Source organism: Simochromis diagramma, unplaced genomic scaffold (assembly GCF_900408965.1).
Source record: "Simochromis diagramma unplaced genomic scaffold, fSimDia1.1 OVJJ01000302.1, whole genome shotgun sequence".
Taxonomy (NCBI): Eukaryota; Metazoa; Chordata; class Actinopteri; order Cichliformes; family Cichlidae; genus Simochromis; species Simochromis diagramma.
This window is the reverse complement of record NW_024386792.1, coordinates 90,262-116,425: the sequence shown is the minus strand read 5'-3', so window position 1 is coordinate 116,425 and position 26,164 is coordinate 90,262. Positions and strand designations below refer to the sequence as shown.

The window sequence follows — 26,164 nt, the reverse complement described above, 5'->3', positions numbered from 1 at the left end:
CCCTAACTATATGCTTTAGCAAAAAGGAAAGTTTTAAGCCTAATCTTAAAAGTAGAGATAGTGTCTGTCTCCCGAATCCAAACTGGAAGCTGGTTCCACAGAAGAGGGGCCTGAAAACTGAAGGCTCTCCCTCCCATTCTACTTTTAAATACTCTAGGAACAACAAGTAGGCCTGCAGAGCGAGAGCGAAGTGCTCTAATAGGGTGATATGGTACTACAAGGTCATTAAGATAAGATGGGGCCTGATTATTTAAGACCTTGTATGTGAGGAGCAGGATATTAATGGTCACAGTTAGGTTACATCAAGTGCAGAGCAGCAGAGATTAATTGTTAATTTAAACTGATGAGACACTTAGATTCATTCACTAAATTGAACATTTATACTATAATAATATGAAGACCTTTTGGCTCTCGGAGGAGGCGGACGCACTTTTTCTCCTCTCCCTTATCTTCCCTGGTTAGTTCTTATGTCCTTGTCTAGTCTTGTGTTTTTTTGTATTACTTTCCCTGGAACACTCTCTCACAGTCTGTTTCTAAAACCTAAAGAGAATTATGGATTTGATCAACTGGTCTCTGAATGCTATTGACACCCTGTTCTCAACAAGAAGTCTGGGCTCGGGAGAGCCCGAGTGCCCTGGAGGGACTTTCCCTGCCGGATACACGATGGGCAGACATGGAGGATTGTGTGCCTGGCGGGACTGTCAATCGAGGACGCTGAAGATATCTACCTATTCGGAACCATGATAACAGGGTTCTTGCTGATCGGAGCTGGCTTGGCCCTGGCTTATCGGAGAATTAAAAAAAGCGGAACCGGCTGTTCAAACCCCCCCAAGGCTGCCCGCTGGGATTGAAACGATGGGACGAGGCGTGACTTCTCAGAACGGGCTCATTGAAAGCAGCATGGTTAAGACCTTGGAGACGCTTACAGCTGCCGTGAATACTCAGAATAACACCTCTGAGCATATATTGGGTTACATCAAGGAGAGGCCTGCTCAAAATAACACCTTTGAGCGAAAGTTGGATTACATCGTGGAACAGCTCACTGCAGTCGTGAGGTCTCAGAATCGACTCTCTGAGCAAAAGAATGACAACACCATGGAACGCAAGTTTGATACCATCATGGGGAAGCTTGCGGTTCTCCAACGAGAGATTGAGAGACCAGTGTTGGAGTGTTAAAGAACAGCTTTGAAATTCTCATGAGTTGTTGCAAAAGAAAAATTACCATCATAATGCGGCTACCCCTTCGGCGCCAGCTGTGGGCTCAAGGCTGGAGCCGAACAAAAAGTCCCTGATAACAACTGTGTTGAGTCTGTTCCTTCCCATTCCCTACAAGGCCACCTGGGTTGGCTGGAAGACTGTTTACTTAGCCTGGCGGGGCGAAGGACACTGTCTCAGCTGAACTATGGACACGCACACACATACATATACTGATACTGATAAGCACTCACTGACGCATCACCCTCCCTACCCCGGATCCAACGCCACCTCCAACACTTACCTCCCCTCTGATGTGGACATCGGGTCAGCTGGAGGCGCAGTCGAAGATTGCAGCGGTCCCAGATCAGATGTACACACTGGAACACTTTCCCATGTTGCTTGTCTGTGTTTATTGTGCTATGGTGTGTTGATATCTGTGCATTCCTGCATTATCCTTTTGTGTTACACATTTCGATGTTTTTTCCTCGCTACCTAGCCTGACCTGTCTCCCCAATGTGATGTTTGTGTATTGTTTGTACGGTCGGCAAGGTCTGTCATCTCGGTTGTGGGCAAAAGACCTGCAACTGACAAATAAAGGCTATCTCATCTCATCATAAGCAGTATATTGTCAGTGTAGGGAACGAAAATCAGGGAAAACATTTTGTGAAATATTGTGTTGCATCTCGTTGAATTCAGTTGTGTAAGTCCATAAAGAGCAGTAAACCTATTCGCAGCAGCAGCTGATCACAGCTCGAACACTAAGGAAATCTGCTGGAGCCCTCAGTGTAAAGTATTGTGAGTTGTGATTCTTTTCCCCACAATGAGCCAATAAAACCGATTTAAGGGTTCCCACTTAAACCCTAAAATCGGTTTTAGGGTTTAAGTCGAATACCCCTTTAACCCCGGACTCATCTGATTTTTCTGTTTAGCTGTGGAGGCAAAGTAAAAAGAAAAGTTTTCATTCCCATGTACTAATATTATTGGTATTTTTATATTAATAGCTATACTAAAGGCTATCTCTTCACCAAAAGAGCTTCTTCTAACAGCTGCTTTTTACTTTCTTATTCTGAGTTCATTTTAGAGCCTGGACTTTATCACTTTTACTTGAGTAAAGAAGTTCGTTAGCTATTAGTAGCTTCAGTATTTTTTTCATCTAGCTGCTTATATATATATATATATATAGCTGCCTGTAGTTTTGCCTCCTTTGACAGTTGGACACATTTCTCTTGTTTTGCTTCCTTTCTTTATTTCTCTGTTTCAGTTAGAGTTGACTGTGCATTCATCTTTTCGGACAAATGCTCAGTCAACTTAGTTCATCAAGTGTTGCAGCCTCCCTGGCTACCAGTCCAAGTATACCACCGACGGTCGTGCTGTGAGAAAACAGTGCAGTTGGCAATGACCAAGAAGTAAAATATCTATAGATATAAAAATAAATAATAAACACATTCAATAAGTAAAGCAAGTGAGACCAAAAACAAAAAAAGCTAACAAAAAACTAAACTAAAGAAAAATATCACAAAACTGATAATCTTTTCTGTCAATTTTGCTAAACCATTTTAATACAAAAATCTTGGCAGATACATCTTCATGAAGCTGAAATCGCTGCATTTCAATGTTTTAGAAGAAGAAGAAGCCATAATATTTCATGTTGGATTTATAGATTTACTAATATTTATCAACACATTTCCAGTATTTTTTGGAAACATTTCTTATTTTTGAAATACATTCAAGTGAAAAAGAGTTTGTTACAGAAAAACTAAGTACAAATTCACACTGCCTGGGATGCTCTATGCTTCCTGCGGAGTTTCTCCCCATGAGAAAGCATGGTGCCATAGCCAAAGTGATGGAAAAATGGAAAAGGTGTCGGCTAGGCATGCACCAGTTTGGTGCTATAGGCATGTATGCAGAGCCAGTCATTTGTTTTTCTTGCAGTGTGTGTTTTGGTGGTGGTGGTGGTGGTGGTGGTGGTGGGGTGGGGGCAGTCTGTCTAGAAGCACTTTCTGTGGACGATGCTGGGGCCGGACTCATCGTACTCCTGTTTGCTGATCCACATCATTTGGAAGGTGGACAGAGAAGCCAGGATGGAGCCTCCAATCCATACAGAGTACTTCCTCTCTGGGGGAGCAATAATCTGCAAGGGCAGAAGTAGAGTTGTCAGCAATGAAAACACGCCACATTTAAAAATCACAGACTGAGGATTGAGCAACAAGAATTTTACCTTGATCTTCATGGTGCTGGGTGCCAGGGAAGTGATCTCCTTCTGCATGCGGTCAGCAATGCCAGGATACATGGTGGTACCTCCAGACAGCACAGTGTTAGCGTACAGGTCCTTACGGATGTCAACGTCACACTTCATGATGCTGTTATAGGTAGTTTCATGGATACCACAGGCCTCCATACCTGTGGAGAGTTGGAACGTTAGTGATCACTCAGCTACAACTGCTTAACAATTCACAGAAATCTATCTTAAAGCTGATGCTGCTTACCAAGGAATGTGGGCTGGAAGAGAGCCTCTGGGCAACGGAACCTCTCATTCCCAATAGTGATGACCTGTCCATCAGGCAGCTCATAGCTCTTCTCCAGGGATGAAGAAGAGGCAGCAGTTCCCATCTCCTGCTCAAAGTCCAGGGCAACATAGCACAGCTTCTCCTTGATGTCACGCACAATCTCACGCTCAGCTGTGAGACAAGAAAATGCATTACATTTAGGCTTTTCTGGGGTTTTTTCCTGGTGCAAACCATCTTTCCTTGACTGTGTCCATTTTCTCACCTGTGGTGGTAAAGCTGTGGCCTCTCTCAGTCAGGATTTTCATGAGGTAGTCTGTGAGGTCCCTGCCAGCCAGGTCCAACCTGACAATGGCATGGGGCAGAGCGTAGCCTTCATAGATGGGCACAGTGTGGGAGACACCATCACCGGAGTCCATGACAATACCAGTGGTACGACCAGAGGCGTACAGGGACAGCACTGCCTGGATGGCCACATACATGGCAGGAGTGTTGAAGGTCTCAAACATGATCTGCAAGGAGAGCAGGAGAAAAGAGATGATCGGTGAAACTAAGAGTCAGAGTAATCTGAAATAAGTTTCTATGTGTTAGTTCAATTGTACAGAAAGAACAGCACACTGGGTTGAATTTTAATAGTAAAACTACTTTATAGAAAAGCAATTTATTACAAAACTCCTTTGTTACACTGACTCTACAAGTTAAAGTGCCGCAACCTGCTCTATTCTTCTTTGTTTTTTCATGCAGACACCTGGAGAAAAAACCTGGAGGGTTGAAGGAGGATGAGGAAAGACAGATTGAGCAGGGGAAGAAACACCCGAGTGGCAACATAGTTTCCTGTTGTTGGGCAGTTTCCTGACTTAGGGGGAAGTTCGTCAAGGTGTCAGCTCTTGTTACCTGCGTCATCTTTTCCCTGTTTGACTTGGGGTTCAGGGGGGCCTCTGTGAGCAAGACTGGATGCTCCTCAGGGGCAACTCTCAGCTCATTGTAGAAGGTGTGATGCCAGATCTTCTCCATGTCATCCCAGTTGTTGACAATTCCGTGCTCAATGGGGTACTTGAGAGTCAGGATTCCTCTTTTGCTCTGTGCCTCGTCACCAACATAGCTGTCTTTCTGGCCCATACCAACCATTACACCCTAGGAATGCAAAGAGCAGTGCGATTATGAAAAGGTCAGTCGTTATGAAAAGGTTACAAGGTATGTGAGGTTTATTAAGGAATATGTACCTGATGCCTGGGGCGTCCAACAATGGAGGGGAACACAGCACGTGGAGCATCATCTCCTGCAAAGCCAGCTTTGCACATACCAGAGCCGTTGTCAACAACGAGGGCGGCAATTTCGTCTTCCATTTTCTGTATGAAGGGAATAAAAAGGGAGGAAAGGATTTTCAGATCAGCTGTTAAGCTGTAGTGTTTTCCATGTGGTATGTTTTATCATCTGACATCGCTGGCACATGGTTCAGTCGAAACCCAGTGCTCAGTCTGCCCATTGCTATACAAGGCTATTAAGAATACTTTTCACACAATCATCTCTAGGATTTACAGTAAGTGATCTGAAAAAGAGAAAATATAATGTGAGCTGCAGTTTTTCTGGTGAAAATGCCTTGTTGATGCCTAATGTTTGAGGCACATAATCCTTCAAGTTGATATGATGGCAACAAAGACAACGACCACACTAGCTGCAACTCCTATTAGTTGGACAACAGAAGATTGGAAAGCCAGTGGCCGCTGTGATGAGTCTCAATTTTGTGCTGTGGCATTTAATGTAGCATAAACAACACAAAGCACTGGCATTTCACAGTGAAGATCTTTGTTCCAAACCAGCCTTTCCGTGGGGAGTTTACATATTCTTCCTGTGCCTGTGTGGCTTCCCTTCAGGTTCTTCTTTGGCTTCCTCCAATCCAAAGACAGATGTGGACATGTTCAGAGTTTTTTTCCAAGATATTTTAAATAGGGTCTAGGTGTGAACTGTATAATCCTGTTAAGTCAGTATCCCCCAGAATCTCTCTGAAGAGTACGTTGTTGAATCTATTTCACAAAAAAAAACAAAAAACAAAAAAAAAACGAAGGCAATTCTTAGGGGAAAGTTGGACTGGCAAGGGGATAGGTAAGTTTTAGAACCGAAGAAGCCTCTTGGATCAAAGGTAGAATGTCTTCTAGAAACTTGAAGAAGTCTTTCTTTCCAACTCCTTAGACAATACATTTCTACAAACTACAGATGGCATCCTCTTGGAATGACTGAAACCAGCCCATTGAAGTCATTATGCAAATGTACTGTTTATAAGATTGGGGAAACCTGCAGTCAGCTGAGACTGAAGAAATCACTTGGATGAGTGACGAAACGTTTCTCCCACAAAACGCTACGTCCAGATGAACAGAATCAACTTTTGGAGATTTACTTACCTGGATGATTGAGCACACATCAAGACGTCATAACAAGAACATTATACATAACAAGTGGTTTCTAATGATCGGTTCAACTTAAGTAAGAAATTTAAGTAATGGGATTAAAAGATACTACTTTTTTGAAATGTGATGTTTACAATTTGAGAGTATTTAAAATATAAGTAAAAGACATTCAGTGGGATCTGCTGTTGTCTTACCTGTGTGAGGAAAGGTTTTCAGTGTAGGAGAACTCTGACTCAGGGCTGCACTCCCATAGGATTTAGTACCTGAACTTGACTGCAATAAAGGGCAGTAAATTGCAGGATTTTATCAGGGTCCGTTCTGCAGTCTCTCTCCATAAAAGGAGAACTTTGTGCACAGCTCCCGCTGATTGGTTCCCACTGGGTGTGGTGCATGCAGAAAATTGTTCTGGGCTCTGACATAACGGGGTGGACAAGTTCCACTAAACTAACCTATGCACAGTCAGTGTTATCAAGCTGAGGATAGTTCAATGTTCAATAAGCCTTTTTCTTTATCTGTCAGAATTATTGCAATAGTGCTGATACACAAGGCCAGTATGAGTATGAAACCAGCTGAAATATTTGCTTTTATGTATTTGTTATTCGTCCACTAGGAAGCACATTTAATAAATCCATTCAGTCTACAGTAGAATTGCTTTGCCATGAGGTTTCCTGAGAATTGGTCCATGTATCCCAATCGCAACATGTGTAAAATACCCATGTATGTTTGTACACTGGAAAATTAACAAAATAATTAATTGAGCTAATTTATTTCATGACACACAGGAATATTGTAGAAGTGGATTTCACTATTGCATTTTACCAGTTATTTGCACATATTTGGTAGTGATTTCAGTATATAGGGTTGGGCATTTACAAGGGATTGGGAGATTATAATCTTAGGGTCATTGACAGCACAGTTAACACCCTATCTGACTCATTTGCTCAGGCATACCAATGTCCCTCACACATCACCAATGTTCCCTCTAATTTTTCACGTGTCTGAGCAAACTCCCTGAGCGGTCCCTTGGACTACTGTGAGCGACATCAGACGTGTGCACTGTGGTCATGCCAGCATCGAATCCATCCAAGTTACATGGTTTATTCAAATAATCAAATTACAGCATTTATGTTAGACTACTTTTAATTAACTGCTTTAGCCCACTTACAATGAAAATGTAAAAAAAATCTAGCCATTGACCTGTGTAGTATGTTAACACTATTGGAAGTAAAAAAAAAAAACTTGAACTCCAATTTTGAAAACACAACTTTCTTTCATCCCCCCCCCCCCACTTTTTTTTTTTTATAAAGCTCTGACTTGTATTATGAGTCTGTGGTCTGGGAGAGAGTCCTGTAACTCTCTGTCTGCAAAATATAGTATATAATGACCAATGCTGGGCAATTAATTATATAGTTACTTCTTTAAAAAAGTAACTCAGTTTGGCAAACAGATTTTTTGCCAAACTGAGTGGAGATCACAAGTTTTTTTGCAGCTATTTTGTTTTTAAAATACAGCCAAGGCATTTTTAAATAAACATTTCAAACTATTTACAGAACAATCAGCTGATCTGCATCAAATTTGATGCCACACAAATTATTTGTGCCACTCCAAAAAACAATTTCTGTCCACTATGAGATAAAGGAGAACAACAGCCTGATACCTGCAGGCCTGACAGCAAGAGATGTATCACTGCTGTAACACCTGTAACATTCAGCAGTCGCCTCATTGTTCTGACACACGCAACAAAACTATTGACTACACTACACACTAACTACACAAGATTTGCGCTAAACGTCTCAAATCTCTCACATCTCAAAACACCGCCGTCACTCCTAAAACTTCCCCCCGTTTTTTAACAACTAGATGCCTCGTTGCCATATCATTTTTTGATTGGTCGACATGGTAGTTTTTTGGACGAATAGGAAAGGGAGAGGGGGGTGGAGTTTGTTTTTGCTCACAGGTGGAGAGCGCTTTCGAGCCTTTTTTCTTATAAAACGCCGTTTTTACCGTTTATTCCCGCAGTAAATATAAACAACGACAGTATTCAGGAAGAAAACCAAACATTGCATTTTTTTTTTATTATAACTCTGGTTTTACGTGGCCCATAGCTGGACTGGCCATCGGGCATACCGGGCATTTGCCCGGTGGGCCGCTGGCGATTTTTTGTTTTTATGGGCCGATGGATTTTTTTTTTTTTAGGAAGGGTATATATAATGAAAGGTGTTGGATTGGCCAATTGGTCATGATCGACTCTGGGCTGGACCAATTACAGCCGAGGAGGCTGGATGCACCCGCCCCCTTGTTTAGCAATCACGTGATTTTCGCGCATTGCATGCCGGGAACTCGTGGCAAAACAATCCAAGTACCGCATCAAATGCAAGCGTTTGCAGTACCGCAAAACGTTCATTCTCCGGTTCCAATACCTTCTTGTTTTTTCTTTGCCGCACAAAAAAGGAATGTACAAAACAAAAGGAGAACAATGCCGGTCCGTACAAAGACAGACTCGACGAAAAGACAAAGAAAAATACGAGGAAAAAATCAAAGGAGTGAAAGGGTCAGACCCTTAGGAGCACACAGAGTGGACAAAAGACGTCAGCGTGCTGCCCAACTTTCACCACGCTCATATTTATAATTATACGGCTCTTGGAGTGAGTGCATACACTCGTGAAGTTTAGTAACTTCAGGTCACTGCAACAAGCCCAGGTACAGTTTACTGACGGATGGGTGCAGGACCTTGAAATGCACCGTGTAGAACGAAAGACCATCGTACGTATCATAAGTTTACCAGTCTCACAAATTGTCTTCATAAATACACATTCGTTAACCGTTTATTAATATAACCTTTGAGCTCAACGTTAATTAATTAGTAGTGGAAATAATTTCTGGTAGCATCACAGAAATGTAGCAGTGACAATAATATTGTATGTTTTAATCGCACTGGACAATTAGTGATACAAAACAACTGTTTTATCCTGTGAATAAAAGTATATGTTTTTGTCAATGTACCATAATAACAGAAGCGAAACGCAATATTGTGTCAGGACAATTCACTATTTATGCACAATAAACAAAGGAGCATAGCGCGACAATTTCTGTTCAGCGCCAGACTTGCTTGTAACCTATATCACCAATTATGTTAAGAAAAATATGACATATTAACTACTACAAAACTCTGACGTTTGTGGGAATGCTTGGAGCAGACTAACATGTGAGCTGGAGTGTTCTGAGACGTTATATTTGGTATATCCAGACCATCCGTCGGCTCTTACTTCGGAAACATGGCTTAAAAAATTTCTCTTCAACGACGTAAAAAAAAACGATCTCTTTACCCGTCGGCTTCCCGTGGCTGTCATGCGACCAGCTATTGCAGTTAATAATACAACAGCTTCTTGCCATTTTTTGGGTTTCTTTTTATCGCTGTGTAACTGAGTTCAATTGAAAGCCTGCGTGCGCTAGTACCTCTTGCCACAAGTTCCCAGAATCCTTTGCGGTTTTGCCCCTGAATGACGTCACATTTTCAATCTTTATCCTGGTGGGCCGGTCTCTAGTCAAAATGCCCGGGCCACACTCTCATTACACATACATATAGGATCTTGGGGGTGGGCACGATACACGGAATCCAAAGTACCATCAGGGTGTACACCCCACCCCTGGCGTCGTTGCCCACCTCTCAATGTTAAATACACATAGACATTGAGGGCCAGCAGGAGGGACCATGCGCTTACCTGCTGCTCTCTGGCAGGTAGCTCCATGCCCTCCTGGGTTTTAAATGCACCTTAGAACACACATGCATCAACACTACAATGAGCGGGTGGAGGGAGGTTTGGAGTCTTCTCTCACCCCCGTTCTCTGCGACCTGCTGGAGCGGGGGGGCTAGGAGGAGGAGTTGGCCGTCCGACTGCGGTCTGGAGTGTGGGGCCTCCCTGCTGCTGCGGAGTCGGGGCGGTCTGCCTCCCCCCACCGCAGGGAAAAGGGTAACACCACCTGGGTCTGGGTGCAGTTCCCCCCCCTCCAGGGGCAAGGGTACCTAGACCCGGTTTGTAGAGTACGGTTGGGGAGTGTGATCGTGTGTACAGCGTCTCTTTATGTCTGTCTCCACGTTGGTTGAGTGTGGAGTAAGTGTATATGAGAGCATGAGGGTGGGAATGGATGTTTGTATATGTGTGTGTGCCTGTATTTCTGTGTCTATATGTCAGGTTGGGTGTCAGGCGCCACCTCTCTGGGGACATCTTAGGCCCTCCAAGGTATGGAGGCCTATCTCCCCCTACCACCACTTCCCCTGCCAGTGGCGGACTCCCTCAGACGTCGGTGCGTTGGTGGTTCTTTGTGTCCGGGGATGGGCGTCCAGGTACACACCGGCTCACTCCTTGGCGGCCGCTTATCGGGGCCTGGAGCCTGGGGCTCGCTCGGGCCACTTCGGAGGTGGGGTGCCCCCGGCCTCTCGGCCTGGGGCTCGGTCACTCAGGCACGGCTGGCTGCCGGCGGAGCTCACGGGCGCGTCACTGCAACTCCCCCTGGCTTCTGCTCCGCGGCTGCTGAGTGAGCCCTCATCTGGGACTCTCCTCAGCTCTTACTGGGACAGTGGCGCGGCTGCCCCTCTGTTGGTCTTCCTTGGTCTCTTGTGTTCTGGGGGCCTCTGGATGTCTGGAGTTTTGATCTCCTCCATACCTGCTTCATGCCCTGGAGGACGGGGCTGTGGCCCCCCACACCCTCTAGCAGATCATTACATGAAGGAACCTTTTAAAAACAAGCGCGTCCATGCTCACAGGTGTACACACGGGTGATCACACCCACAAACTACACCCTTTTTGGCTCCTACCTCAAAGCACACTGTGTTCTGTTGATCTTATGTGCTGCACAATAATGTTTAATATTTAGTATTTACTGTCATATTCCCATATATCATTGTGATGCTGGTTATTCTATTACTCTTGTTCTCTTCTGCTTGTTTTCTTTTTTCTTTCTCAGCAGGTGATCCAGGTGATTGATATATGCATTTTTTATTTCTTTTTTTTCTTTTTTTCTGCTCATTCTGTTGGTTTTTGTTTTTTGCCCTTCTCCCCCATCCCTCTTCTCAGCTGTTTCTCTTTCCCTCTTTCTTTCTCCCCTTCTTTCCCCCAGTCAAGTCTGTCCCGTATTCAGTAAGTGAAAATAAAATAAACAATAAAAGGTGAATCAAATGGACCATTACGGCAAGGCTGGGATGGTCAATTTGGTAAAGTAAATCCGTTGGGCATCTTTCTTTGCCTTTAGACAACAATTCTGATGGCAAAAGAGCCAAACGGGACAGGCCAAAAAAAAAAAATGCCCGGGCCGATTTTTTGGCCCAGTCCAGCCCTGACGTGGCCTATCAACACAATTTAAAAACTGGTATAAAGTCCACACTTTTTCCGTTAATTGTTCCGTCTGCTCACATCTCCAATGGTTTTACACATTGTCATCAACGTGGCTTCACTCCACATCGGCCACGCCGCTTTGCTAGCTAAAACACCGGTGTCGGCACATAAGGACGCTGTCAAAGCCTGTCGACGACGGTGATTAGCTGCGTATATACGAATGAATCGCATCATTGGCTGGACTATGGGATAAGGTGGCATCGTGACTAACACTGCAAAACAGAATTGTTAAAGTATTAATTTTAATTTCAATTCAGGTTAGGTTTTTTTGTGCGCAACACAGATTTTCTGTGCGCAGAGATCGTGCCAGCAGTGCGCAATTGCGCACGTTCGCAGCTTAGAGGGAACATTGCACATCACACGTGCATAAATACAGAGTGACAGCGTGACAGTGATAGATTTGGTCTGGCGGAGATGGGTTAATGTTTACAGTATAACTCAGGAGACTGTAAATTTCTAATCTTCCCTCACTTCATCTCTCCGAACCTATGGTGCATGAGACTTTCAAGGATTAACCTTTTACACCTGAAGAGATACGATAAGCACTTGCGCAGTTTTCAGAACTTACCTATACATGGTTAGGTCACAAATATTTGGACAGAGACAACTTTTTTCTAATTTTGGTTCTGTATATTAGCACAATGAATTTTAAATGAAACAACTCAGATCCAGTTTAAGTACAGAGCTTTAATTTCATATATGGAACAAAGAGACTGCATAAAAATGTGAGGAACTGAAGTCTTTTTTAGCGCAATCTCTTCATTTCAGGGGCTCAGAAGTAATTGGACAAATTAAATAACTGAAAATAAAATCTTCATTTCTAATACTTGGTTGAAAACCCTTTGCTGGCAATGACAACCTGAAGTCTTGAACTCACGGACATCACCAGATGCTGGGTTTCCTGTTTTTTAATGCTCTGCAAGGCCTTTACTGTAGCGGCTTTCAGTTGTCATTTGTTTGTTGGCTTTTCTGTCTGAAATTTAGTCTTCAACAAGTGAAATGCATGCTCAATTGGATTAAAACAGTGGTTCCCAAAGTAGGGGGCGTGCCCCTTGGTGCAGAGCCTAGCATAACGGACATAATGGACAGGTTTGGACAGAAGATTTTCTTGTAAAACAAAGGGGGGCCTAGCAAAAAAAGTTTGGGAACCACTGAATTAAGATCAGTTGCTTTGGAAACAAGATTGTACTGGCCACAGTAGATGTGGGATATCCGAAGCTTATCTGAGACTGAATATTTTTACTTGTTTAATACTGGCAGATAATAAGAATTATATATCTAGAGGTACCTCTTATAATAGAGTTGTCCCCTTTAAGGACCCAAAGAACATGTTTTTGACAGGCTTTATTTGAATCAGAAGTAAAGTGACACAACAAGGATTTGATCATTTTTACACAACTGAAATTAGACTCACATATTAGTAGAAATACACAGCAGCTGATTCAGTGTGTGTGTAATTATTTATAACTAAAAACTACTGAAAACCAAAAAAGTATGATTTTTCTATCATTTAAAAATATTAATATATGAATACAGCCCTGAACTTTAGCTTATATAAAGACTAAAAACTGAATACAGTTACCTCTTAGTGGTAGCAAAATAAATCCATAAACTGATGAGTCACATGAATTTTTACATTAATTAACTCAAAATACATTTGTTATTTTGCAGATGGTTGATAACTATCACACCGGTCTCCAGCCAGATGAGGGTCACATGTCAGAGTGTACCGGACCTCAAAACCTCCTCTTTTAGCTGGACAGGTAATTGTGTATGTCCCCTGCTGAAGATACTTGAAACATGATCCCAGACGGTCATCATTCGTTACGTCCTTGTCCCAAACTTCAACCTTCAAACCAGAGTGTGTGTCCACCTTCATAAGAAAATTAATCAAACAAGAGTTTTAATTTTCATCCTTCCAATTTTTATTTTAGGTTTGTGAATCATAAACAGTAATAAGGACAATTGGACAAATTCAAAAAAACATTTTTAAAATCATATTTTACATTTAAATTCAGATTGGAAACTTTAAAATGATTTAAAATTAATCTGTGATAGAGACACACTGGTGAATTCCTGGGGGGCACTCACATATCACTTTTTTTCTCTTAAATCTGACTCCTTGACAGATTTAATCAGTTTATTGATGACTTTTATAGGCCCATCCCCAGAATTATTTTTGTTTGGCTGCAAAACCACCTAGAAACAAGTACCTATATAGTTATGGTTAGCTGAAGAATGGCTCTGTAAATAGCAGAATACTTGATTGTTTTCCCAAAATCTATTGAAATCTGGGCACTTCGCAAATAAAATGATAAATCATGAAAAACGCCTTATCAGCAAGATCAACTTATTGCAACAGAAGACATTTAAGGCAGGATCCACATGGTGCCTTTTAACAAAATGAGCGGGTTGTAAGTATTGCAGAAGTGTTGTGCTCATTTACCTTCAGCATTTTAGTATTATAGTAAAAACTGTAGCAAATGTGTTCAAAACCACAAAACCGCTGATATTACTTTTATTGCTTGCCAAGTCATTGTGTACACTGTATCGCAGAATTTGTTGTTACAGCAGTTTTACAGGTTTTACAGCCACTAAAACTTGAAACCATAAGTTTGGTAGTAGAGTTTGGTTATTTGGGTTAATGTAAGGTAATCCTTTGCTGTCAGTTTAGGTACAAAAGTATCAACCCTTCTTTGGCAATCATGGCTTTGATTGGGACAAACCACAACAATCCTTTTTTTAGGTTTGAAAAGTAAATCAACTCTGCTGACTGTGAGCCCAAAAGACTTATGATTATCCATAGTAAGGTTTTACTGACCTTGCCCAGATCATAATTCACGTTCCACTGGGGGTTGTTTGACCGAATCCAATGAGTCTGCTTATAGATGGAGCCAAACCACATTTTTACATAGCTGTATGTAGAAACAAAGAAAGAAGAGCAACAGAAGTATTAGTAAGTCTATTTGATATACCACCTCCAAATTTGAATCCCTGACCAGAGTCTATTCACCCCTCAGTCTGGCCAGTTGGATCTCCTTTCAGGTCCCAGGCTCGCAAAATGGTAACCTTTAGCGACCCCCTCCAGGCTTGCAGAGGACAGCAGTTGGAAGCCAGATTAGGAATGTTTGAACAAAAGTTTGGCTTACTGGGTGATTTTTTCACAGCATTGTCCTCTAAGTACTGCTCAATGGCAGCTTTCATCCCTGTCTTTTGTGTATAATTTGTCATCAGCTCGTAGATTGGCCGAAGGGAGTAGGAAACAACATCTGGGTGATTCTTCAGTGTCTTCAGCCAAGTTAGATAGCCAAGGGAGTTATTATGTGTGAGTGCAAACTCTCCCAACCAACCATTGCCTCCTACCACCTCTGTGTAGTGTTGGTAGAGTCCAGAGCCGTATGTAACAGAGAGACCCTGGTTTTGAAGGACCTTGTTGCAAGAGTCTCTGTTACCAGATAGTTGCAACTTTCCCAAGCCAACAGAGAAACCCAGCGATAAACAGGAGTGGACCTGCAGGACAAGAAGGGAAAGAAAATGTCAACAAATATTTGTACTTTCTACTCTGTACATTTTCAAAACAGATATATTGTTTGATATATTTCAGGAGAGTTATTATTTTACATCAGTGCAAGCTTTCAAACATCAAACAGACTTGAGCCTGAACTGTAACACATGAAATTCAATCCCGTATTAATCACCATGTTCCAAAAAAAAAGATGAAAGAGGCAAAAACGTGTGCCATCGTCAGGAGTTAGAGTGGTTTTTATTTTAGTTTTGGTTTGTTTGTTTTTTGTTTGTTTTTTGGCACAACACTCAGAGATGGAGAAAGATAAAAAAGGCAGGACAGGAGAGGAAGAAGAAAAGTTAGATTTAAAGGTAAGGACTGCTAAGTGACGCTTGATAAACTGGAAATTTAAAGTTACGTGTCCTTACAAGTTGTCATGTTTGTAAATCTGATATTGGGTCTGTACATTTGAAAATATGTTTTTTCATATTGTGAAGCGTGCTGCAAACAAACTGAGGTAGATTAATGGTATTATACTGCATGAAAAAACTCTGCAGTTTAGTGCAGGATAAACAGGTTAGTTTGCTGTACTGTCATGGGTTTAAAACAGGGCTGTCCAGGCCGCCTCAAGGGCCGGTGTCCTGCAGGATTTAGATCTCACCCTGGGTCAGCTCACCCAAATCAAATTATTAGTTCATTGCCAGGCCTCTTCAGAACTTCAAGACATGTTGAGGAGGTCATTTAGCCTTTTAAATCAGCTGTGTTGGATCAAGGACTCATCTAAAACCTGCAGGACACCGGCCCTTGAGGCCTGGAGTTGGTTAAAAGTAAAGACCAGTGTGTGACTGGTGCACAGTGGATATGGTGCTCATGGTTACATTGAGTATATAAATAGTGTACTGTCATAGTAGAGGATTGAAATCAGCCAAGACAACTCATGAAATATCCACTGACATTTTGAATTCAGTTGTGTACATTCACAAAGAGTAATAAATCTCACAGCCGCAGGTCAACTGATCACAGCCTGTACACTAAAAAAATCTGCTGGATCCCACAATAAAAATTGTGATTCTTTTCCCTATGCTGAGCCACGACAACTTATTTTAGGGTTCCCCCACCCGCTGAATCTGACTGTGCTCATTTTCCTGTTTAGAGGCAAAGTCACCCTCTACAATGTAGAAAACAGAAAATAGAGCTATGTTTTTATTTTCCTTCTTTTTGTCTGCTCATGTTCTGCTTAACAGATTCAAGCTGAGAATATTTATTACAATTAAAAGTTGACTAAAGCAAAGTTTGTATTATAATGTACTTATTATTTTTATTGTTATATTATTACACTGTTTAATTAGTTCTGCACAACAATAGCCGGTGCCTTGAGGCAACTATTGTTGTGATTTTGCATTATATAAATAATGAACTTTATGTATGCACCTGATTTGAGGTGAGTCCGTTCAGTGAGGACAGACAGGTTCGTGCAGCTGTGACTCGCCTCAGTCGACCACCAAGGTGAACCTGCAATGTGGTGCAAAGTTGTTGTTATAAAAAAAAAAATTTAAATTATTTTAAAATAAGGTAATTCACCGTGTGTGTGTTTTAACCTGGCGGATGTAGTGTGTGCCATAGGTGTGTATGAGCTGACTGTACTGAGCTCTGGTGAAGCTGTTGTAGAAACCTGGTAGCTTAGCTACAGCCGAACTGAACTCAGAGCTGAGAGGTGGTCTGTCTGATACTCGGTAACTGGACACAAAGAGACAGATTAGTAAATGATCTCAACAGAAGCTTTTCAAACCACGATTACAGAATAACCTGAATTTATGTGAGTATTCTGAGTTATTCACAGCCTACCTGTAATGGTTGCAGGTGACCCTGTGTGTGCTGAAGGTGTGGCGGTCCTCTTTGGTCCTTTCTGAAGCAAAGTTATAGGCAGTGGATTGCGTTCCTCCCACATCCAGGCTAGCATCCACAAACTTCTCTAAATTTAGGCCAACCTGTTATAATAAATGAGACAAATGATTAATTTGTAGTCAAATACGGGACTTTACAGAAGTGTTTCATTTTATTCACATTTTAGCTCGTCAGTACTGAGACATTTTGTGATGTATTTGTCCAGATCCTAATTTATGTTCAAACATGGCCTCATGTTTGTACATAATATAAATTTATTGTGTAATTTATTATGTAATTTTCCTACTTGGGTCAAATAAATATTGTCTTGAGATGTTGAAGTGTATGAGAGTAAATGTGTACTTCGTTGATTTCTTTTCAGAACATTGGTTCTGAATTTGATGCCAAAAGGTACATTTCCTTTTTGGTCACAAGGTGGCAGTCTTGTGAAGGCATGATTACTGCACCAAGCTGCAGGTAAAATATATCATTAGTATAGTAAAATGTGCCCTACCTTCCAGTCAGTACTGTCCTGGGAGGTGTAAGTGTCAACCAAAGAGCTGTGAATACAATTCAAAGTAAACGATCACTGTAAAATCTGAAAGTTAGTATTTACAGATGAACACCTGTTATTGTAATTAGACTTTCAGCTGTGAATAATATGATGAAGAGAGTTTAGGCCAGAGAAGGTGTTTAGCAATCAAAATGCTTACTATTAAATTAGTGTGACTTTTCATTTCATCATTGCCAAAGACTGAATGAGTTTAATTAGATGGAAATCTTTAGATAAAGAGTCAACGGCTCAGCCACAAGATGCTCAGTTGTCACAACTGTTTTTCATGGTAACAGATGCGTTCCCAGTTGAGCCTGAGTATAAACAACACAATTTAACTGTGCACATTTTTCTTTGGAAAGCATGCACTAATTTTAAACAATGATAAAAATGTAATAAAACTATACCTAACAGAGCTGTGGGCACTGCTGTAAATGTCGGCACTGCATCGGCTGAATGCACGCCAGTCCACTGCAGAGACTGGCAGCTGAAAATGAAGACAGATCATGAACATGTACACATAAAGTCTGTGCTACTGATCAAATGGCTCTTTGTTGTTGCATCTTTATTTACTTTTTGCAGCACGTTGCCTTGAAGCGGGTTGGAGCAGAGAGTACATGTTTTACTTGGGGTGAAGTAGGTATTCACATCAATCACGTAGGCTCCCTTTCGTCGCAGAGTGACCACATCAAATCCCTCCCCCACCAGGTTGTGACCTGGTACAAAAGGAGCAACCGTGCACTGGACGTGGTTTCCAGTCTGACAGGAAAGAACAGCGGAGTTGCAGGACAGAAAGAGAAGGAGGCTCAGGTAGAGAGGAGGTGGGGTTAAATAAGACAGCATAGCTGCAGTGAAAATGACTGATATTTTGTAGAGGAGAGAGAGAGAGAGAGCGAGAGAGAGAGATAAAGACATAAGCGATCGTCATTTCAACAGCAGGTGATTCTCAGTAAAGTAAAGAACTCCAAATGTTTGCAAACATGCAGCCTCACCTGACTGCAGGTTTCCCCAACCTTATAAACAGTACAGGACACAGCAGTGTGTGTATTAGTGATTTGCATAATATTATAAGCTTGAGTAAACCTGCAGTCAGCTGAGACTCGATGGGTGAGGAAATGTTTCTCCCACTTAAAATTCTGTGACTAAATGAACAGAACCAACTCTCTGAAATATATAGTTTATTGTTTTAACTCTGAATACCTCTGGCAGAATATTTCTACAATTTGCTGTAGTTGTTTAGTTACTCACTGCTTAAAAAATGGCATTTTCCTTTGCCATTAAAATGTTTTGTTCACACACCGTGTTATTTAGAGAAAAACACTTTTGTGTGCACTGGCATCACATCTGATGTGATTTCTCACAACACGGTGCTTGATTCCAACTTGTCTGAGAAGGTGGAATACTTATACCAGTACTGGTGGTACTGCTGGAATTTGTTTACGTCTAAGGATTATACCTAAAAATACATTTCACATGTAAAATGACCTTGACTTAAAAGAAGAAACAATAAGAAAAAAAAGTATAAACATACACACACATACATACAGACACACACATATACAAGTATAAACATGTTCCAAGAATAGACTTTAGTCTTTGATAGTCTTTGAGCTGTTGGCTTCCAAACGTATTCATGCTCTCTGCTGTATTGTGCTCTTTTTTCTTTGAATATTAAATCTCTGACTTGTTAAAATAAAATGAACAATAACTTTGTGTAGCATTTAAAAAAATGTTTTTACCTTTTCCAAAAGGTTGCAGTTCTCTGTCAACGACGCAAATCAGACAAAAGCACAACAATGAGCCAACAAGATTTGTTCAAAAACTGACTGAGGCGCACAGCTTTTAAAGAATAAGATGGGTGCACGTGCTCAAATCAACAAAGATAAGCATCATAATAAATTCACCACCAATGACTTATTGGACCCAGGATTAAGGAAGTGTCCTTGGACTAACTTCATTGTCAATGCAGCGAAGCTGTTTGAGATTATCTGCCCTCTTAACTAGACATTAACTGTGTACGTGTAAGAGAAAGAAGGCTGTCAGCCCCCAAACCACAATAGAGATGCCACACATGCAGTTTGGTAGAAATCCCAACAATTATTAGAGTCAAGTATATTTTTAATTTCATTGCCAAATCTACTTATTTAATCAATAAACAGACGTGTTATCAATTCAGCCTGATAGGAGCCCACTGCATGTCCCATTTTTCTCCAGTGTCCAGTTTTTCTCACCAATTCCCTACACAACGCTAAGGGCAATTTTTCTCCAGGGTTTGTTTTAACACTATTGTCAACACAAACCAAAGGGTCAATTTATGTGTTGTTGTGTGTGGGTTAACTCTTTAAAAGTGTTTTTTATGTACCCGCAGACATGCACTGTTGGTTCTGCAGCCACTAGATATAAAGTCTGTCTTCATTCTGGGTAAATGTGTCACGTTTGTTATCGCTGCTCTGATTGTTTTCCCTGTTTCACTCCTTTCTTCAGTTGTTTTTCTTACACCCACAGGTGCCCTTGGACTTTAATTGCTCCTAGTGTCACTCACGTGTTTGGCATTACATGAATCAGCTTTGTGTGTAAACATACCTGAAATCTTTTACTAGTTTTTTTCAGCAGTGAAATCAAATACATTACCTATAAATCAACTTCCTTTTGCATATTTGTATTTTTTATTTGTAAACTCTTAGTGTGTACATACACCAAGTTATGTTATTCACTTTAAAACATGTTCCATCACTACCTAGGCTTACAATTTCAATTAATATCCAAACCTTTAAGTAGTCAGGCTATTCATTTTCAAACTGTAAAAACATTACACACAGACAAAGTCTCACGAAGAGACTCTCAAGAGAGACTTAGTGTTGTGTTTGAAGTAGTATACTGTGTTTGTAGATGTAAACACAAAGATCATTAAGCATGCATGTTATTAAAATATTTCCCCCCTTTTCAGCTGCTCAATAATGCAAATATATAATAAGCCAGTCTAATGGTAGCAACGGAGTGCATTTAGGCACGTAGACATGATCATCCTGCTGAAGTTTAAGTCCGTTTGAATATGGCATGTTGATGTCAGATGGTGTAATTTAGAAATTGTTTCCCATAAAATGATCTCTAGGGGTTACAGAGAGTGTCACGGGAGTGGACCGAACTCAGGCGCAGACTGAGGTAGCACAGTTCAACGACACTTTATTTATCACACTGGTGCGCTATATACACGTGAAGGGGGGGGGACACCAGGGTCCCGGGGATCAATAGGCTGGGGAGACACACTTCTTCGCACTCGCTCTGCTCCTCGTCCAAACAGTCTCCACACAAGCAGCTCACTCTCCTACTCACGGGGTCCAGGGGTCACAAAAGGGCTGATCCAGGTAAACCTGTTTACACAGACGAGGGTAAGTCGAAGGCAAACACGGGAACAGTAGAATCGCAAAGAAGCCAGGCAATACTAACGAGAGTTACTCAATATTCCAGCGACGAATAGCTCAGAGCCCCAGCCTTAAGAAGAGCCAGAGAACTGCAATTCGCTCGAGATCAGCTGCAGGTGCGTGGGCCAAGGGCAGGAGCCCAATCAGAGCTCCGCCCAGGCAGACAGGTAGGAGAGAGAGAACGAGAGAAAAACAACAAACACTTGTGGCCACACTGGGCTGGCCGGGGAGGCACAGGGACCATGACAGAGAGTGGTCTGAAAAAGAGAAAATATCCAGCTTTCTCAGTGAAAATGCCTGAGTGTGTAGTTTCATACCATGGATAATCCTCTATTTTAAGGTACAGTATGGCCAAGATTTATAAAGTAGACTTACTTTCTTTTTATTATTATTATTAAATGTGACAAAAAATTAGTGACTGAGCAGATAAGCTCAACAGAAAAGTATTTACAGAGGTCAAGATAGAAACCCATTTTCCCATAGACTTCTACAGGACCACTGCAACAACTGCTATCACCATCTACTGACCCTCAGATAGAATGTAGGTTCAATGTTTTGGCTTCATTTTTCCAACAAGGAAACTATGTCCATGTTTTATGCTGTGTACGAGGGGCTATATGAAGGTTTAGTATAAGATAAATAACATATCTTTGTTATTTATTTAGGTATTTATCAAGGAGCAAACTACTTGCTGATCACAAGGTTATGAGAATGCTCAGCTTGCTGTCCATATCCAATGCCTTCTCCAAGTTCACAAAACACTTTGTGGGGTAGTTAGACACAAACGTCAAGGAAGGTGGAAGCAGACTACGCAGACATTTCAGATTTCCAGAGGTGAGCAATTTATTTACAGTGAACTTACTTTAATGTGTAACTTAACAAAACTTCCCCCCAAATCAACTCTATTAACAAAACTCAACAGAACATGGCTCTGGTAACACGGCTCGGCTCTCCTCTCCCCGGCTCTCCTCTCCCCTCCCCTCCCCTCCCCTTGCCTTAATTTGCAGAATGTTCGATTTGCCGGCAACAGAACGCTTACACAAACAAACCCGGGATAGTGAGTGAAGCAATGTTACTTGACAAATAACAAATCATAGCGAATAAATAGAAACAGAATAATGTGTATAATGTGCAAAAAAAAGGTCAACACATATGGGACAAAGGGAGACCATTGCAACTGCTCATCCACTTTGTCACACACATGTAGACTGGTTGGGCAAACTCCCATGCACCCTCAAGTATCCTTGAGAGGATAAAGAGCTGGTCCAGTGTTCCGCGACCAGGACGAAAACCGCATTGTTCCTCCTGTATCCGAGGTTAGACTAGCGGATGAACTCTCCTTTCCAGCACCCTGGCATAGACTTTCCCAGGGAGGCTGAGGAGTTTGATCCCCTTGTAGTTGGAACACACCCTCCGGTCCCCCTTCTTAAAGATGGGGACCACCACCCCGGTCTGCCAGTCCAGGGGTACTGCCCCTGATCTCGACGCAACATTGTAGAGGCTTTTCAACCAGGACAGCCCTACAACGTCCAGAGCCTTCAGGAACTCGGGGCGGATCTCATCAACACCAGGGGCTCTGCCACCAAGGAGTTGTTTAACTGCCTCAGTGACCTCGCCTCTGGAAATTGGCGGGTCATTCCCCTCATCCCCAGACTCTTCTTCCTCCTCGGAAGATGTGTCAGTGGGATTAAGGAGGTCCTCGAAGTATTCCTTCCACCACCTGACAATTTTCTCAGTCGAAGTCAGCAGCGCTCTGCCAGCACTATACACAGTGCAGGTAGAGCACCGCTTTCCCCTCCTGAGACGCCTGACGGTTTGCCAGAATCTCTTCGAGGCAGTCCGCAAGTCTTTTTCCATGGCCTCTCCGAACTCCTCCCGCCTGCCTCCTGCCTGGTGGCAACCTTCATTTGGTTCGGGGATTACTATCACAGCAGGCACCAACCACCTTGCGGCCGCAGCTCAATGCAGCAGCTTCGGCAATGGAGATGCTGAACATGGTCCATTCGGACTCAATGTCCCCAGTCTCCCTTGGAATGCTGTTGAAGCTCTGCCGGAGGTGTGCGTTGAAGATCTCACGGACTGGGGCCTCTGCTAGACGTTCTCCACACATGATTTAAATATTTGGATTGGACGTGGATCTTTAACATGTCACCAATTATAATTCTGACTTTGAAGTAAAGCCACTTTTTGTTTTGGCTGTTTTTAATCAGTTCCAGTCGTGTTTAACCCCCATTTAGATTTACTTTCCCAAACTTTGTGGCACTAATGATTCTGTGTCCAGGTTTAAAACACCTGCTCTCTGAATTTGTACAGAAATTCTAGTGTAAGTCTGAGTTTTGTGCTGCTTTGGAGTATTAGTTGTTTTATATTACCTGAGTCCTGAGTAAAGTGTGGTATAAGTGCAGGCATGGTCTCAGTGTTTTCTTCAGTGTTCTGGCTGATGTTGTTGAAGCCACAGTGAGCATTTTTGTCCGTTCACCAGTGTGGCGGTATTTGAAAAATATACATCACGGGTGAAATGAAGATGGTTAAACTGTTACATCGCAGCTTTAATTTGAATTAACGTGTTTGTCTGTCTGCAGGCTTCTCAGCCAGACGAGCTGACCATCGAGGAGCAGGAAATCTTGGAGGTCATCGATGATGGCGACATGGAGGACTGGGTCAAGGTACAAAAATAACACAAACACAGTTATGTAGCAGAAGCACTCTCATGTTTGAGGGTTGGTTGTTTTGTGTATTAGTTCACTCTCTGGCTCTTAGACTGTTTGACAAACATTTAGTTTCAGTTTTTATAAGACCTCGCACCGGTACAGACTATCTACTGGACGTTTTAGTGTTTCTCTGGGATCAGTTGGACTGATGTGGCTTCAGGAATTAGAATAATTCAACTAAAATGCGTGCGGTGCATTGAGGCAGGTCAGGTTGGCCTGGGTGGTAGAAGCTCTGCTGAACATAAAGACAAATCAAAAAAATGTACAAATATGCAGTTCTCTGCTTCTTTTTTTGGCCCCGCAGCCGTAAAGGGCTGATGGGAGATTCTCGTCACCCAGCCGGGCAGGCAGGTGGGCGGGCATGGCACCCAAGTTTGTGAATGCAATAATTCATGAATGAGGCAGTTTTTAAATTCATACCTTAAGTGCAGCTACTGAAAATCTGGGCCAAATCCTGATTGATGGTGATCCAATCAAATTTCATTCGTACGAAATTGGCACTTGAGACAAAGCAGTTCAGGTGGCCTGCATACATTTAGTATCAGGCTTTACAAAAAAAAGTATCAACTATGTTAGGATCCATGTTCATCATGTGTGATGTGTGTTTACATTTGAAGGTGTTTGTGGATTTGTCACCTCTCTTCAAGGTGTGGTTTGTGTTTGATGCTGAAACAGATAAAGACTGCTGATTGGCTGAAGTAGGGTTCAATAAAAATTGTTTGGTTGTTGGTTTGGGCACTGCTCAGGTCCACATTAAATAAACTGCTGCTCGTGTGTTTGTAGGTTCTCAGTCATCCAGCTCATGGTTGTCTAAGGAGCCTGGAAAGAAAGCGACTTTACTTCTTTAAGGTTCTGGATGATGTTTAACTTCTGATCCAAGAAGCTTCTTCAGTTGATGTGCTTCCTTTGCTCATTTTCCACCTCTGCACAGTTTCATTTGATGACAGTGCAGTGCAGTTCTCCCAAACATACAACAGAGGGCGCTATGCACATTCACTGAAGTGCAGAAAAATACAAGTGGAGGAGGAAACAAACAGCAGCATCAAGAGAGAAAACTGAAGTGTTCAAAGCGAGTTACTTTAGTCTCTTATTGTAATATTAATCGACATCTAAACATCACGTTGATGCTTCATGTTTGAGTTCCGTGTCCTTTTACTGCTCAGTTGGAAAATATTGATGCAATTTAAAAGACGAGGAGAAGAGTAATTTCTCTGTACTACTTCAAAAGTAATTTGAAAGCACTGCCTCATATGGAAAATGAATCATGATGAAATCCTGAAACAAATAGTGTTTGTGAATATGAAGAGTTTAGTTTTCAGTTTGGTCTTAGAAGTATAAAAATGCAGGACTGAAGACAAGATGGAAATGATGTGTTATGAGAAATAAAACACATATGTCACTATGTACTATAATTTTATTTTGTTTATTTTTTGTTCTTGTAGGTTTTTTGTTTTAGTGTAAATTTTGAAAGCACTGCTTTTAGTTTGAAAATTGGATTCAGTGTTTAGAGTTTGGACAAAACAATGGACGGTTTCAAGAAATGTATTTTATCAACAAAACTTATTTTGATGGTTACTGTATTTATTTTAATGCCCTCAGTGCAGTGATTGAAAAAGTCATCTGCACCATGAGCCAACAGCCTCCATGTAAACATTTCCACCCCCAACAATCAACTCAGATTTATGAAGTTTATCATGTTCAGGCCCTGCAGCTGATTGGTGGCATGTCTGATCAGAAAGCCTTTCTGCATCTTCACAGTGTGAGTCTGAGAGTTTCTGAACAACAGGATGAGCTGCTACACACCTGACACCACATTCAAACACACACAAGCTGCAAATCTGACACAATATTTTAGACCAAAGAAAAAGGTTCACAATTTGCAGTTAACATGAAGATATTCTAGAGTAGAAACAACACACAGCACACAAGTTTCATGTAGAGATGATTGTTTATTCTGGATGTTATTTTCATTCAGTTATTTTCCATTATTTTGAGCAATTTTCTGATTTATCCAGTTCATGTCAGAACAAACATTCACAGTAACAGCTGGTCCAGTACAGACACGTTCAAAACCAGAACTGATTACACCATAAATCATGTTGTTGTAAATCACTCCACCACCAGAATCACCCTGAGAGAAGAGAAATGTAGTTTGTGCTTATTTTTTTCCCCAAAATATCTAAAACATACACAGATGATATACAGTAATATTAGCAGTCAACTAACCCCACGTGCATCTACTTGATGTTCTTCCAGACACAGCCTGTTGTTATATGGCACATATGCAGCACACTGAGAGTATCTGGTAGGCTCACAGTCAGCAACACACGTCTGCACACTGAAGATTAGGTGGTTCATCAGGGACTAGAGAAAAAGGAAAAGAACAAAAGTTATTCATAATCTTTCAAAAGCTAAAATTTTGAGTAGAATGATGTTTCATCTTTTGTTATGTTTCCAAATGATTTTTAAACAAGGAACTTGGTGCACAGTATATCTACTCCAAAATTTACAAAAAGAAAAAAAAACTTGTTCTTCATTCAGTATTAAACAAAAACATAAATGTAAGTATAAAACAGTCACAGAAACCAAA

The 26,164-nt window shown here is 41.6% G+C and overlaps 2 protein-coding genes across 3 annotated transcripts; both read right to left on the bottom strand.

The window, feature by feature from the left end:
- Positions 1 to 3,169: 3,169 nt before the first annotated feature.
- On the bottom strand, positions 3,170 to 25,905 carry LOC120728616 (actin, cytoplasmic 1-like). Of its 2 annotated transcripts, XM_040023639.1 has the most exons (9): positions 25,900 to 25,905; positions 20,273 to 20,279; positions 5,141 to 5,144; positions 4,925 to 5,040; positions 4,596 to 4,835; positions 3,967 to 4,213; positions 3,684 to 3,875; positions 3,416 to 3,597; positions 3,170 to 3,328 (listed from the first exon to the last, which is right to left on the bottom strand). In XM_040023639.1, exons 4-9 carry the CDS (start codon positions 5,000 to 5,002, stop codon positions 3,185 to 3,187), a joined length of 1,083 nt encoding a protein of 360 aa, XP_039879573.1. In that variant the 5' UTR covers positions 5,003 to 5,040; positions 5,141 to 5,144; positions 20,273 to 20,279; positions 25,900 to 25,905; the 3' UTR covers positions 3,170 to 3,184. The 2 variants fall into 2 exon arrangements, with proteins under 2 accessions (XP_039879573.1, XP_039879572.1); XM_040023638.1 differs by lacking the exons at positions 5,141 to 5,144; positions 20,273 to 20,279; positions 25,900 to 25,905 and having other exon boundaries at positions 4,925 to 5,047.
- Positions 11,967 to 18,300, bottom strand: LOC120729235 (perforin-1-like). The gene is made up of 10 exons (XM_040024777.1): positions 18,015 to 18,300; positions 17,849 to 17,928; positions 17,403 to 17,448; positions 16,850 to 16,992; positions 16,603 to 16,741; positions 16,436 to 16,516; positions 14,513 to 15,009; positions 14,321 to 14,414; positions 13,191 to 13,372; positions 11,967 to 12,024 (listed from the first exon to the last, which is right to left on the bottom strand). The coding sequence occupies exons 1-10, from the start codon at positions 18,282 to 18,284 to the stop codon at positions 11,967 to 11,969; spliced, it is 1,590 nt and encodes a 529-aa protein (XP_039880711.1). The 5' UTR covers positions 18,285 to 18,300.
- Positions 25,906 to 26,164: the final 259 nt, after the last annotated feature.